Source organism: Lutjanus erythropterus, chromosome 7, assembly GCF_056507025.1.
Source record: "Lutjanus erythropterus isolate fLutEry1 chromosome 7, fLutEry1.hap2, whole genome shotgun sequence".
Lineage (NCBI taxonomy): Eukaryota > Metazoa > Chordata > Actinopteri > Lutjaniformes > Lutjanidae > Lutjanus > Lutjanus erythropterus.
The window spans coordinates 16294925-16310742 of NC_139323.1; the positions used below are offsets into that span (position 1 = coordinate 16294925).

Genomic DNA, 15818 nt, shown 5'->3' on the forward strand with positions numbered 1-15818 from the left:
CTGGCAACCAGCCTCTCACTGTCACCTCCTGTAGTGAGGTGCCAATTCATGCTTTATAACTTTAGAACAGAGCAAACCCTGAGAGACGTCCTCATTAGTGTCACCTTCTTTCATTAAAGCACCATCCAAACGCTCTTTAGGACTATTTACATATGAATTCACATCATTAGGGAAGAGTTTGTGTAAAAGAAGTCAGAAAGTCCAACATAAGAAGTGAATATATTTTTGCACCAACCCGTCCTTGGCTAGTTCTGCAACTTATTACCATTTCAAACACACTGCTGCATTATTGTAATAATGAGGGTTATTGGAAGTGTGAGATAATTGGGAACAAGTAGCAATTTTGTTGTAATGGAAATAAATACACCACAGCAGATATAATGTAGCATTCATATTCATATTGCGTGGTTAATGATTACATGGTTACATATATTCTTGGAACCCAAAGAGTTTATACTGTGTATTAAAGTTGTAACAATTAATTGATTAGCTGTCAGCTATTACATTAATACCCTTTGGAATCTGTCTGTTTATCTGTGGTGATGGTGAACATGTTTTATTTAAAGTAACATACCTTTTATTTATATATCATGTAGAGACATGGTACAGTTAACACCAGTTGTCTCAAATGTTAAAAAACAAAACAAAACTGTCATTATTTATAGTATTTTAAAGACTTGGTATGACTTTCAGTGAAAAAAGAACAAAAATGAGTTTGGATAAATCACTTATAAGTATACTATTACATTATAAGTAGCAAAACAATATTTCTTTTATCCTAGAACTGTTCTACTGTAATATTTTGAGTGATTACCACTAAAATTTTGTCATTTTTTATAGGTGTGTGTAATTTTCCTTATATTCTGGATTTCTGGCAGATTAAAACTACAAAATAATAAGTCAGACTTACAGTTGAGTTTGTGCTGAAAAATAGAGCATACCATTCAAGGAGGTCATCTTGGGCTTTTGGAAACACTTATCTATGTTTTTCACCATTTTCTGCTTTTTTATAGACCAAACAACTAATAAGTGTTGGTTAACCATCAGGTTAGTGAAAGATGGTGTCAATGAAAATAATCATTAGTTGCAGCTCAACTGTATATATTCTGTCAGTCTGCACTGTCTTTATATCACATACTATCTTTATTATTTATACTTTGTGCTTGCAATTTCTAATGCTAATATTTCTCACATTGTTTATCTGTATGGATGGAGTATTCAGTCGTCACTTACTACTACTGTGTACGTAAAAAAAAGCAGTCATAATCTAATCACTATTATTGATATATTCCCAAAGGTATACTGCAGGTGTTGACTGAATGTTATCTGGCAATCAGTGAAAGAATACATAAGGATGTGCTGTAACGACCCTCAATCCTCTCTGTTCGTAACTGTTTTTCACTTAATTGTGTACTTGAGTCATTTCTTAGGTTTTTTTTTGTCATAGTCTTTAGATTCTTCTTCACTGCGTTCCCAGCCTGCCAGGTTTATATTGTTGTTCCTTGTGTCGGTATAATTGCTCTGAAGTGTGGGCTCTTTGAAAGCTTTTGATTGGAAAACCTCAGGAAATACAAAAGCCCCTTTAGCTCCTCTACATCAGGGCATGAGAGAACGTATTTGTCCAATTTTCCCCAGCAAAGAAAGAGAAAATGAGATTCTGTAATTGCTGTGGCAGGTACTCAACATTTTCTGTTGAGGGTTTGCAGAAAATATATAACACCCTACTCCTCCTCACTCCTTCCCCTGTGCTGTAACTGCAGCAATGGTGGTTTTTAGTCTTATGCCTGTGAGCTGTAAGTGCCCCCCCCCCCCTCCCTCCTCCCCCACCACTCCTCCAACCCTACACTCACACACACCCCTTTCTGGCACCCCCCACCCCTGTCACACTGAAGTGGTTATTTTTAGTGTTGGGGATGCAGCTCACTCTGCCCGCATCCGGCTGCACAGAGAGATTAATGGAGCACGAGAGAAAGAGATAGAAAGGGAGCACACGTGCATACTCGCCACATGGCAGGGGGAACGAGTGATTGAGTGAGAGAGGAGCGATGACTGGCTGACGGCGAGGAGAGAACGGTGTATGAGAGAGAGCGTGTTGGCCAAGGTGCATCTGTCATTTACCGTCTATTTCAACACAAAGAGAACTCATTTAAATGTTTTTTGTCAAATTTTCTGTATATTCGCAGCTTCCACGGTAAAGAAGCTTCCTCACCCCCCCTTAGGCGTGACTGTCTTGTCAGCAGTAAAAACATCAGGAAAGGGATTTTACTTTGAAGCTGGCTAAGAAGCAAACACGCCGCCAGACCCCTTCACTTCAGCACCTGCCTCATGAACCAGATAGATGTTTAAGTGATAAGAATTATCCCAGAGGTTTGCTGGGGTGATGCTATTTTTAGAAGCCAATTTGTCCACAATGATTATTGCGCCTGCTCTGCTGTCACTTCATAAGAAAAATAACTCAGAATGTGCTTCTCTTTTAGCATCACCATTCCTGCCCTAATACATGGTGTCTGCTGGGTTTTAAATTGTAAAAAAAAAATCCAATAATCTGAATTTTAGGCCACAAAGGAGAAATATGTAATATATTTACTGTACTACATTGTAAGCTGATCAGCTGTTTATAACTGTGAATTGTCTGTTGATGTAAAGTCAAGCCAGTTATTTCAAAAATAAAATCCCACTGGTCTGAGTTTAGTGACTGCCTGCCAGACTCTATTAACATATTTCTCATTTTAACCATTATAAATATCTACACCATCTAAAAGATTATTAATTAATTCTCATGACTCATAAACAGACACTTACTCATTTGGGGAACATTCAACATTAATTTGAACTCTAATTAACGCAACACCTCAGCTGTAGCATTGATGTGACTATTTCAAGTCTGATGCCATATTACGGTCATTTTATTATTTAGTGCAGTACATGTAGCGCAGATTTCTCCTTTAAATATGATTTTGATCGACTGGATTATGAAGTTCATGCTACTTTTTTAAAGTTATAAAGTAGAATTTACTTAAGTACATCCAGTTGGTCGACACACAGTAGCTAAATATCAGTCATATGAAAGACATCCCTAAAACCATAGTACTTTTTCGCCAGTAAATTGCATTGATAATAGTCTTAAAAAAGTCTTTAAAGTGTTGCATTTACCTTGTTGAAAACCAGAAACTGAAACCCTGCTAATAATGCTTGATTGAATTGCAGGGAGTGTTTATTCATTCAGCTCTTTCTGTTTCAGAGTCAGACTGTAGGTCATACATTATAAAGTCATTCTTCTTGCAGCCAAGCAAACATGCTCAGGGAGTTTGTTGTTGAGGCCCCATTAGATTGATTTTAAATTATTCCTTGTATTTCTTTCCTGAAATGTAACATCAGTGAAAAGAAGCAATCAGCAGGGATTAAAAAAAACAGAGCTGTGAATATTAATACCTCACTGCTGAACATGGGGATGCTGGGCATCGGCAGGGTGCCGGATTGAATGAATAATGAATGGGGTTTTGACGTCACTGGTTTTAAAAGTCAGTCTGGTTCCTTCAGAGGTCCCTGCGTGGAGGAGCTGGCAGCGGCACCTCAGCTGAGCTTCATCTATTGTGTCAGACAAAAAGCAGCGTTGCTCTGTCTTTTATCCACCAACCCCTGTTGTCAACCACACAGGAATACGTACACATCCACGATTCAGAGACGACAAGGCGAGTGGCCACTCTCTGTCCTGGCATCACCTTTTACTCTCACCTGCGCAAGCTGTCCTTCTGGCTCCATGACTCAGATCCTGACATCTCCCGCTGAACTGATGCAGTTTTTCATATTGAGATCATGGCATTCTGCCTAAAGAGGACAGAGGAGTCCTGGCCTGAGACGAGCAGCACCCCTCTCCATCCCCCTCCCCCTCTCTCTAAAATGCCAGGCTCCCGTCAATCACCAACCAACCATATTTTCATGCCAATGAGCTTCACCCTGGAAGGACAGAGTTGAAGCCTTCGTGGGCTTGCTGAATGCCATATTGTCTTGTTTGCATGTTTATTACTTTTATATTTTAGCTTGATTTATTCATAGTTAGACTAATGTCTCATTCTTTTTCTCAATTTGTTTGCAGTGAAGAAAGCCAAGCTTGATGGACCCCAAGGTGAGCTGTGACCTGTGACCAGCAGCTATCATGCATTTTTTCACTTATTTTGACTGAATCACACACTGTAGCATGACTAATGGTATTTGTATTCTACTTTTTTGCAGAGAAATTTAACACATACGTGACCCTGAAGGTGCAGAATGTTAAGAGCACAACCATCGCGGTGCGTGGCAGTCAGCCATGCTGGGAGCAGGACTTCATGTTGTGAGTGCTTCTTGCCCTCCCTCACATGTTCTGCACCCTTTTATCTCACCATGTCATTTAGCCCCTGTCTTCATTTGTGAATCTGTCTTGTCTTTGCTGCACAATTTAAACTCACAGTTTCTTACTTTATACAGCACTCTTCACTCCTGCTTATCTTCCTCCTCATTGCCTTTACCTTTAATTGAGCAGCTTTAGTGTATTGAGTTTAATGGCTGTGGTTGTATGACATGTTGATGGATTTTTCAGACAAATACCATTTTGGTGGAGCGTTGTTGCCACTGCATATGTCCCATGGAAGTTAGGCAAGTGGCGGTGAAATGCTCATAGGCAAACAACTGAACACATACAGTATAGGCAGACTATTAAAGTTTATGTTGAAGGGGAATTCTGCTGATTTTACACATCAAAGTCTGTTTGCAGGTCTTGGAGAGTAGTAGTGCATGTGTGGGAAAAAAAGTTGTACAGAGCCTTTTGTGGCTCCAGAGGGATCTGCATTAAAAGCTGCGTTAAATCTGATAAATTGCCTCCAGTCATGTCACTTGAGTTAGCATTGCTTGGGGCTGAAAACTGTGAGTTTCAAAATTTAAAAAATCTGGATGGTGTGGAGTTATGCCTCTGTAGTCTCCTTATGTCTGTTTGAGACTAGAGACTTGAGGCTACATTAGCTACTAGTAGTATATTGTAAATAATTGTTCATGTCTAGAAGGTAACCCTAGATTTGGGAAACTCTTGTGCATGTTCACTTGATTCAGTACAGCAGCGCTTGACTCAGCAGTGGCGGATATTATCAGATAACTATTAAATATCGTTGTTATATTCTAATGTTTCTGAATTGCTTTTAAGTACTTTACATATGTACCCTTTACACTTTACCTCCTCCTAGACTATACATAAGCAATCACAGGCTAAATGTCTACAGAACAAAAATATATATATAACAACAGAAATCAGTGCACTTCACCCTTGTAGACATTAAGAGGTAAGTCCCAAAGTGACAAATCATGCTGCTGTGGGCTACTTGGCTACTTTACAAGGACCCAGGATCATTTATTTATCATTTCATAACACTGGGTTATCAGGGTTCAGTGTTGATGTTTTTTATTCTGTTGACCCGGTCAAGCAAGTGAGTCACAAAGCTGCTTGCCTGAGGTCATTTTTTACTTGTCCCTGTACAAATTGTTTAATTTGTCAGAGGTAATCAAATAACAACAAAGACTAAAGATAACTCTCATGTTTAATCTAGAATATAAATTTCAGAAAATAGTGAAAATGTTCATCCCAGTTTTTCAAAGTCCAGTCTTGTTTTGTCAGTCTAAAACCTAGATATTCAGTGATGAAGCAGAAATCTCCACACTGAAGACCTGAAAACAGCATTTTCTGCCATTTTACTTGAAAAATTACTTGTCCAACATTGCATTTTACTTGCCCTGGGCCAGTGGACAATCCTTATTGTTGAGCCCTGGTTGTAGAACTAGATGTTAGTTGTAACCCTTTTATGCTGCTCGTAAAACAAAAATGATATAAATGGATGAATAAATGTCAATACAAAGTTCATTTATATGTCATTTAATAACGCTGTATGGTATAATGAAATGCTAGATGTAGTCCCTTTATGCTACTCACAAAACAAAAATGATATAAATAGATGAATAAATAAGTCATAAAAATAAACTATTTTTTATGGCAGGGTGTAATAAGAGAGACTTGGGATGCATCTACAGCCCGAGGAAAAGCGCACACAGTGAACAAACAACACACACAAATCTCATGAGAGTTTAACCAATCTAGGGTTCCCTTCTCCACATGACCAGAACATCTCTGACAGAACTGCTGGAAGTCAAGGTGGATTGTGGGTAATGTATGTATTAAGATTTGACAAAGAAGAATGTATAGAATATAAAAAATAAAATGAGACGATGTGTCTGCTTCTGCTGCATCAGTTTTGATCATTTTTTTTAAAAACTATTTATTTTAATGTGATGGTGTTGTAGTATGTTTTGGCTTTGCTGGCACAATGGCTTGAAATGTCACAAACTGGCTAAATTTATGTGACAAAGACAGGAGAAAAGTCAGGTTAGAGTGCCAATTTAGTATTTTACTGAAATATTTTATGAGTAAACCAACATTAACTATTCACAGAAGGTATGGGTTATTGAGATGAATTTCACATTGTAATATTTTCACACAAATAGAAATGGCATCTGCAGAGGCTCAATTCTTGAGAACACAGATGTTGAGCAACACATGGCAGTAGGGTCAGCTGTGACATTTGTGCTTCCTAAAATGAGTTTTTCTGCCCTCATCCTCTTGCCCTCCTCTCTGTCTCTCCTTTTGAAGAGGGGATGACATAACACCTGTGATGTTTGAGTCCACACACCCAGTGTAGAGGGTTTCACCAGGAGTCATTACACCTCACGACTCCTGACTGAATAGAAACAGACACAATAGATGAAAATGACTTATCTACCTCAGCTATACCTTCATACTAAACAAAAAAACAGCGAATTCTTTCTTCTCTTCTCTTTAGATCCATCTGCTGCATCCATTCCTCTTATCCTTTTTTCCCTTTCGTGAAGCAACACACACGTTCAGCCATTTGCCAGATCACTTCCTCCCAAGGAAACAGAAAAATGCATTTTCATATCAAAGCTGTGTCTATTATTAGGTTTCAATTCACTTAAGACAGCCAGTGGGCTTGAGAAGAGGCACTGTTGGACAATGAGAGATGCTTAGTGAGCTGATAAACTGCCAGTCAGATTTGTAATCACTTTACAGATCCTACAGTAGCTGCTCCAGACCTCAGCTATATGGACTGTATAGTATTAGAATTGTTTGATGGAAAAACGAGGCAGAGAGTTGTCTTTTGTTTGTCATACAGAGATATAGATAGCCTCTGTTGTTGTCCTATCTGTGCTCTCTTTTATATCCTGCTGGCAACCTAGTTGACAATCACCTGCTCTCAATATCTTCGTGCTGAATGACTCATTTCCCTCAGCAGATTGAATCACAGTGCATATCCATCACCAGATTTAAGTGCAGCTCCTGATGGCACACACTGTATTTCTGTTGAAAAAACCCCTCTGTGTAGCGAGGAGTCTGTATACAACCCAGCTCTCTATAACGTTCTGCATTATTTTACCTTCTTTCCTCTGCTTCTCCTTAATCCTCCTCTTCCTCTGTCTGTCATGCAGCGAAATAAACCGCCTGGATCTGGGCCTGACAGTGGAGGTGTGGAATAAAGGGCTGATCTGGGACACCATGGTGGGCACCTTATGGATCCCCCTGCGCAGCATACGGCAGTCCAACGAGGTACACTCCTCCTCTCTGGCTCTGATATCTCCCAGCATTAGCTTTTATTGGCTCCACATGTACTGTACATGTACGCTGTACATTTACACCAATACTCCAGTCAGAGCACTGTAATGTAAGCAATTATTAAAATAACCTAATCAGCATATAGGTTATGAAAATACATAACTTTTAATATTACTTTAATTAAGGCCATTCTGTGAGACTGGTCTGATTTGAGATTTTAAATAATTTTTAAAAAGTGACTGTTTACTATCAACTACACTGTATGTATATTTCACATATATTAACACATAGCAGACCAATATCTGTCACATATTAGTATATGTGAAATATATAAACAGTAAGTGAGTAAACGCTGGGCTCCTGTATATTAAAACAAGTCACAGTGGGAATGTAATATTTAAGCTGGTTTACCACTGTATAGGAAGTGTGTGTTTTCTTCTTAAAATTGTTAGTATTAGTTACAACTAAATAAAAAAAAAGCTCTCCACGTTTGTTTTTTAATATTTCAGTGTTTGTCGATCGAGTTTTCCAACTGCATACTGCTGTCATTTATAAATTTAGTCCTGCAGCATCATATAACACATTGTCATGTTTCTGAATGAGAGGACGACACAGAAACAGGCAAGAAAGTTCAGGTGCTTATGTCAGGCAGGTAAGAGTCAAAACTGGAGCTCAGGCAAACAAATGTAAAGGCAAAACGGGTGAAACAGGCAGGTCAAAATCAGTGCACTGCACACTTTTATAGCCTTTCTCACTGATATTAATGTTCAGATGAACAAGAACTTTTCAGAGCTTAATGAGAATAAAACCAAAATTCTTTTAAAAGGACCAAACACAGAAAAAAAAACTTCACTCAGTGCATGGTGGGCTTAGAGGATAGATTGAAACAAGATTCACAAACTTGGGAGTGATTTTAGATTCTGAATTAAATTTTAGTTCTCATTTTAACAAAATTATTAAAACTTAATTTTTTAATCTTAGAAATATTGCTAAAGTTAGACCCTTTTTAACTCAGGATGCAGAAATTATCACCCATGCTTTTATTAGTAGCAGTTTAGACTACCACAGTTCCCTTTTTACTGGTTTAAAAAGAATCAATAAGAAAAGTCAATAAGAAAACTACAGTCAATAAGAAAACTACAGCTAGTTCAAAATGCTGCAGCCAGAGGAACCAAGAAAATGGATCATATTACCCCACTGCATAAAACACTATACTGGCTTTGTTTTAGAACTGATTTTAAAGTTCTTTTACTTGTTTATAAAACTTTAAATAAAAACCTCGCTCCTCCATACATCAGAGATCTTCCTTCATTTTATGTTCCAGCCAGATCACTGAGGTCCTCCACCACTTTTCTGTTAAATGTTCCCTATGTGTCCCATAAATTTACCAGTGAGAGCGCCTTCTGTTTTTATGCTCCTTAAGTATGGAAATCATTGCCTCTGGACATTAGATGTGCAAGCTCTCTCAGCGTTTTTGAAAGGAAAGAAAAAAATCTTCTTTTCTTCTCTTCTTTTTTTCTTTTTTATTTGTCTTTTAATTGTTAACTGGGTGTAATGTTATAACCTTGGTCTTCAAGCTTCAGTCATTTTTTTAATTATTCTATTTCTCAGTGTTCATTTTACTTAATCCTTCTGACTTTCATTTTATTGTTTTATTTTTGGAATTTTATTCCAGCATTTTTTTTATTGATTTGGATTGTTATTATTTGTTTTCTGTCTGTTTAGATTTTACTATGTGAAGCACTTTGGGCTGCATGTGTGTATAAAAGGTGCCATATAAGTAAAGCTGAGTTGAGTTGAGCTGGAGAGCTCAGCAAAACACACTAGATAAACTGTTGGGGAATGAATGAAAGTGGACTGTTGTATATACTGAGGGCCGAATGAGGGAATGAGCTGCAGGTGAAGAGGTGAGGAAACCCAAGTATGGGCGATGAGGTCATAATAAACATATTTAAATGCTGCATTGACTACTTTGGCCCATTGCTGTGATGAAGCAATGTTGCTGCCATATTGGACCGTCCAAGACTGACTTGTGAACAAACACAAGTAGATGGGGGAGCTGCAGTTTTTTTCTGGATAAAAAGTACTACAAGGTTTACATTTCTCAATCAATTTCAGTGAGGCAGGGGTTTATGATCTACATGGAGTGAATATACAAACAACTTAATGAATTTCACGTCCAGGTCACATGGAATTGGTTAAATAAGCTACTTAATTAAACGAAATACTAATATGGTGTCGTGGACACATTTCCTTATTTCAAGATAATGGAGTGAGTGGTTCTCATCAGATTTCTGTCCGTTTGTTTGGCTGCAGGCTGATCTGTTCACTGAGGTGATAACCTTTTGTTAAAGTGTGATGAGCTTCATATCAGTGGGTATTTTCTTTTATTTTTACCAAATGTAGGATGCTGTTTTGTGGCATATGTGTATTGGCTCTCTTGCTGAGAGTAATATGAGAAGATCGATCAAGTATGAAGTTACAGCAAAGAGACAATTAGCTCAGTACAACTACTGGAAATGGGAAAACTTTTAGCCTGACTGTCTTTAAAGTTCAAAGAGATCTGCTTTTTAGTCAAACAACAAGACTGGATTTCTGTTTTGTTTATTGTTATATATTTTTGTAAAAAATCTGAGAGTACTATGCTATCATAAGTATTTTTGCAGTCATATTTCTCTGCTCCTCTTCCTTATCTTTTCCAGGAGGGTCCTGGCCAGTGGCTGACCCTGGACTCCAATGCTATCATGGCTGAGAACGAGATCTGTGGAACCAAAGACCCGACCTTTCACCGGCTGCTGCTCGACACCCGCTTTGAACTGCCACTAGGTTTGGCCTTTGACGACAGTCATATTTATATACTGTAGCTTGTTTCATTTATGTAAGTTATGGTTTAGATAAGTAGCTCAGCCGGTAGATTGTGCAGCCCATGTACAGAGGCTATCAGTCCTCAGCAGTGGCCAGTGCTGTGTGCCTTTCCCCCCTCTTTCTCCCACATTTCTGGTCTATCTTAAGCTTTTGTGGCAATAAAGGCCAATAAAATCATCTGAAAAAAACACTAACTCGAGTACTATTACATCAGATGACACACTGTGTAAAAGAAGTGTACATAGCCTCTGTGATGTCACCTATTGATTTGTGGGCTACCATTTTGAAGCATCAGTTTTTTTGCACTTTGTTTTTTAGAGCCGGTAGTGACCATGTTTGGATGTGACGGTGACGCTGGGGAGGAGTTATCATGTTATGCTGTTCCCAGCTAACAAGCTTGGTTAGCAAAGTGCGACTGTAATGCTTGTTTATTGTAATATTAACTGTGATGCTAATTTGGGCTAACAAAAAGCTTTAAACAAAATGCACTCACTGCCAGCTTCTTAGAGTGACATAAATAGTGAGAAATAGCATAATTTTCTCATAGACGTCCATACAATCTGACTTCTTTTTGCAACCAGTGGAGTCGCCCCCTGCTGTCTATTAGAAATAATTCCATTTTAAGGCATTTTACTTTTCAGGCCCAGATGCTACTTCCACTTCTTTTGTACAGTCTGTGCATTAGAGTCAAAGTTCAATCTTGACCTTGGAATCAGCAGTCGGCAGAACAATCTCTCCACAAAGTATTTTGATGTGCTGAGTACAGAAACATGTCGTGTCTGTGTGTTTGTATGCTGCAGACATTCCAGAGGAGGAGGCCAGATACTGGGCCAAGAAACTTGAACAACTAAATGCCATGAGAGATCAAGATGTAAGCTCCACATCACTCTCTCTCTCTGCACCATCTGTCATCTATATTTCCTCATCTATTTATTCATTCCTCTTTATAGTATTTTCTTTCATAACCCCTTTCTCCACCTCTTTCTTTTTCTTCCGTAATCTCTAATTACACTCTAATGGCTGCCAATAACAGCAGAATTGCCTATGTCAGGTTTTTCTTTTTATTAACAATTTTCCTCAGAAGATGTGCTAAATGTTGCTGAATGTGCTGTTGTTTTTTCCCCTCAGTACGCCTATCAAGAAGAACAGGAGCGACCACTTCATGCTCCATCCACACAGTGCTGTAAGTGTCAAACGCCGCTCCTATTCTGTCCCCTGCTGTGTTGTTTTTATGCCTCCTTTTTTCTCCCCCCCCTCACTCCCTCTTCTCCTCCTCACATTGGTTCATACTGACTAGACAGGAGGTGTAAATGAGGCTGATAGATGAAGCAAAGCATGGAAGGAAGGAGGGAGGGGAGCTGATGTGACGAATCCTGCATGCGAGCCTGTCTGAACACTAGAGTGACTTATAGGTGCTAGATGCGTGATGAATGTGAACTGACATACGCTGGGCTGTCAGACACACGCCGCCCTGCCTGGCTGTGTGTCTTTCGAGTGACGATGACACAGGGAGCAGGTGGATAAGTGTGTATCATATAAATCTGTGGACAGAGGGGTTGGTTGTGTGTGTGTGTGTGCAGAGATGATAACAGCACTTGTGTATTTTCTGTTCTTCGTTACTTAGCAGCGCCAAGGCCAGCCTCATTTGCACAAAAGCTGATTTTGATCTAAGCTTCTTTAGCAATCTTGTGCTTTTCTTCACTCACACACATGTACATGCACACTGACGAACCCTTTTCGCAGATATTTACATCTTAAAATAATTACTTCTCTGGGCTGAAAATCTCCACGTTTGTTTACCTGGCTTTGTAGATTGCTGATGTGTCTAATTTGTGGCCCAAACCTAATTAGGTTTTTCCAATCCTTTATCTCCGTGCAGGTAATTGGAGTCTGTGGGGAGATCAGCAAAGTAAGTTTCTTTCATGCACTTCTGCTAACGACTTGAAGTAATTCTGTATTTATTGTCCATGTCTCACTTAATGTAATGATCTCCTTGCGTAGTTTTCCTCAGAGACCATTAGCCACCATGATTTTTTTTTTTTTTTCTCCGCAAGTCCTGTCTGAATTTCCTTTCAGTTTGTATCTATATTCTGCTGATGAATTTAAAGTCAAGCTGTGTAATGCTATAGTAAACTAAACTGGTGTTTTTTCCACTGGGGATGGGGAAGGAGAGCCATGCTGATTATTCAAGTCTTTTGGAATATTGTTCATATATCCCACCACCACAGTCTATATGATGTGAGAGCACTAAGCAACAAGCTTAACAAGCAGCAGTGTCTGGTGTTGTGTACTGTAGAAAAGTGCTGGCGGACTTTTTTTCGCTCTGGGTCTTCCCTTTCAGACTGCATACAGTCCAGGGATTCATCCAAATCCAAGCATGTTATTCGGAAAAGTGCAAATGAGGGTTTGTATTTCCAATACAAAACAGAAACTTTCTGATTTTTCAATATCCCTTAGTTGAAGGGGAGGTGGTGGTGGGCTTCAGACAGTTCATAAAATAACAATAAATATAAAATATAATTCTGACCCATCGTCCTCTCCTTGTCTCGCCTCTTCACTTTGTCTGGTCTCCCACTGTGTTTGTTTGATCAGACGATGATCCAGACAGCGCCGTGGATGACAGGGACAGTGACTACCGCAGCGAGACCAGTAACAGCATCCCACCTCCCTACTACACCACCTCCCAGCCTAACGCGTCCATGCACCAGTATCCCATGAGACACCAGCACTACAGACACTCCTACGGTGATGAAATCCACGAGCTGGACTACGACCACAGAGCCATGAGGTAACGAGCACCCTCCGGCCTCTACGTAGCCACAGCTGAGACTGAGTGGTCTCCTTTTCATGAGCGGGCTGTCAGATTGTATAAACAACAGGGAGAAAGACTTTGTTTTGGTTGGGACAGGAAGAGAAAACCCCCTAAAGAACAAAACTGTTTATCGTAGAAAATATAATATCACACTTCCAACACATATTCCTTACTCTCATTTGGACTCAACATTTAGCCCTGAGACAGCTGAGCCCTTGCAGCCTTGTTTTGTTTCACTGTATTGTACATGGTAACATGTTGTCCCACTGTGCTCTCCTCCTCTAGAGAATAACCCTGGCCTCAGTGTATACAAGCACGCTGAGGCACACAGTTCTTGTATACAGGTCATGTATGAAGTGGGCCCTTGTGGTTATCTTGTCTGTGTGCGTGTATGCATGTGTGAATGCGTGTGTGCGTGCCTGCATCTCTGTGTGCATGTTGAGCGCGTGAGCATCAGAAACCCCATCTGGTCTCTTCTACACCATGTTGTGGTACAGAAAATAAATGGATTGCTGGACATGACAGTGTTTCTTAACAGTTTTGGACATGTTTTCAAAGGCGACAGATGATCAGAACTCATGCATTGCTCATAAAACCTGAAACATGATTTGATTTGGTTAGGTTTAGATGGGTAAAATGAACTTCAACCTCAGGGGTCTTTATGCAGAAACTTTAAGGCTATCTTTGCAATTTCTCAAGTCTGACTTTAAAAGATAAACAGATGTTTATGAACATTGTATTGCTGTAAACATTTCTCATGTTCAGTTAGTTTTAAACAAAAAAATGTTTTCATGGTCATTGTCTTTGTGTTGAGCTGCAGTGGAGGAACAATAATACAAAAAGAAAAGCCAGTAACATTGGAACTGACCCTTCCTGAGTCCCACTCATTTTCACAGAACCTCAGCCAGCTTTCTCCTTTTCTATCTCCTGTACTTAGATATGCCATGTGCGAGGCCAAGCCCCAGTGAAGTGTGCCAGGCTTTGAAGAAAATTTGACATAGTGGCCAAACCATATAATGACAACATCAAATGATGTGCTGCGGCCCAAAAAGACCTTTTCCCATAAGCTTACACTCCTAAAGAATTTTTTTGCGTGACACAATCCCTGCAAAATGATTCATTTCAATATCAGAATTTGAGTTTTTCTTTTCAACATAGATGAGCCGAACACATAGCATAGGCCTATCTAAGTTCAGCAAACAGGAAAGGACAAAGTTGACAGAGGTTCTGCTGGATACCGCTCTTGTTCAAATGTTATTAAAGCACGGAACAAAAAGGGGTGGGTCTTGGTCAGTATACCCACTTGATTTGTGTTACTCAGACTGCTGGACCCTTGTACTAGCTTTGGGTTAACTTTGGAATAAATATTTGCACAGAACAAGGACTGTGGATTTTGCACTACTGAAAGGGATATTTTAAGGGCTACTATGAACAGAAGGGATGATTACAGCAAGAAAAAAAATGTTTCAATGTTCACTTGAACACCTGACTTCTGTTTTAAGACAGACCTTGAAAAACTCTGAACCTGTCCTTTAACCAGGCAGTGCAGAGGCTCACTTTGGTTAGAGCTTTCTTTGAGAGATTTGCACTGAGCTCTACTGATGCTCCTCTCCCACCTCTCCCCACCTCCCTACCTCCCTCCTCCTGCTCCTCTTACCAGACGCTATGATAGTTTAGACTCGGCCACCAACGGGCGCAGCGATATCGACTCAGGCTCAGGCTCGAGCCGGCGCACCAGTCGTCAGTATTCTCTAGACAGTAGGCATTCACTGTCCGATAGGTGGGTCTCTGTACCTCCTCTCCAATTCCTCCTCCTCTTCCTCTTCTCCTGCTCCGGCCTGTGACTCCGTCTCGCTGTGACGTCAGTGGTGGACTTGTCCCGTCCTCCTCGCTCGCTGTGCTTGCATGCATGCGCTCTTTTACCCTATCTCTGTATCTGTATATTCTATACTTTTTATTAAAAAAAGTACTGGTCCTGCATCTATATTTACTGTGTCCCTGGTGAAGAATCACTAATGATGTTTAACGCTCATCTTCACCATTGTTAATCTCCTGTACGTTCTGCGCAGTTTTGTGTTTATGTGTGTGGGTGAGTGATTGACAAGATGTGTGTATGTGTGTGTTGTTTTGTAACACTCAGAGACAGTGAGGTTAATTGTTGGTTGGAGTTTGTGGAAGAGCCTGTGCGAATCTGTGTGTGTGTGTGTGTGTGTGAAGCTGTTGTGGCGACAGCCTGTTATTACAGCCTCATCCTATATGTGAGACTTGAAGAAGACCTCTGTCTTATTCTGGGTGTCCCGTACTTGGTAATTATACACATTTAATTTCCACTTGTAAGACAGCAGGAGGCCTTTAGCTCAATAATGGGGCCCAAGCAGAGAGGCCAAGACAGATTACTTTCATTTTCAGCTTAGTCTCCCCATGTTTCTGCTAAGAAAAAGGGCAGACATGCATTCAGACTCACCCATTATGCAAGCATTTGTCACTGTCTAT

General features: G+C 39.8%; 1 protein-coding gene across 1 annotated transcript in view; it reads left to right on the top strand.

Annotated features, from left to right (window-relative positions):
* The window catches only part of unc13a (unc-13 homolog A (C. elegans)), a 63674-nt gene that overhangs the window by 3268 nt on the left and 44588 nt on the right, over positions 1 to 15818 (top strand). The window contains exons 2-10 of the mRNA XM_084722934.1: positions 4097 to 4126; positions 4234 to 4333; positions 7525 to 7642; positions 10351 to 10474; positions 11314 to 11384; positions 11642 to 11696; positions 12393 to 12422; positions 13106 to 13301; positions 14986 to 15105. Coding sequence (XP_084579060.1) covers positions 4097 to 4126; positions 4234 to 4333; positions 7525 to 7642; positions 10351 to 10474; positions 11314 to 11384; positions 11642 to 11696; positions 12393 to 12422; positions 13106 to 13301; positions 14986 to 15105 — 844 coding nt within the window. The remainder of the gene's footprint in view (positions 1 to 4096; positions 4127 to 4233; positions 4334 to 7524; positions 7643 to 10350; positions 10475 to 11313; positions 11385 to 11641; positions 11697 to 12392; positions 12423 to 13105; positions 13302 to 14985; positions 15106 to 15818) is intronic.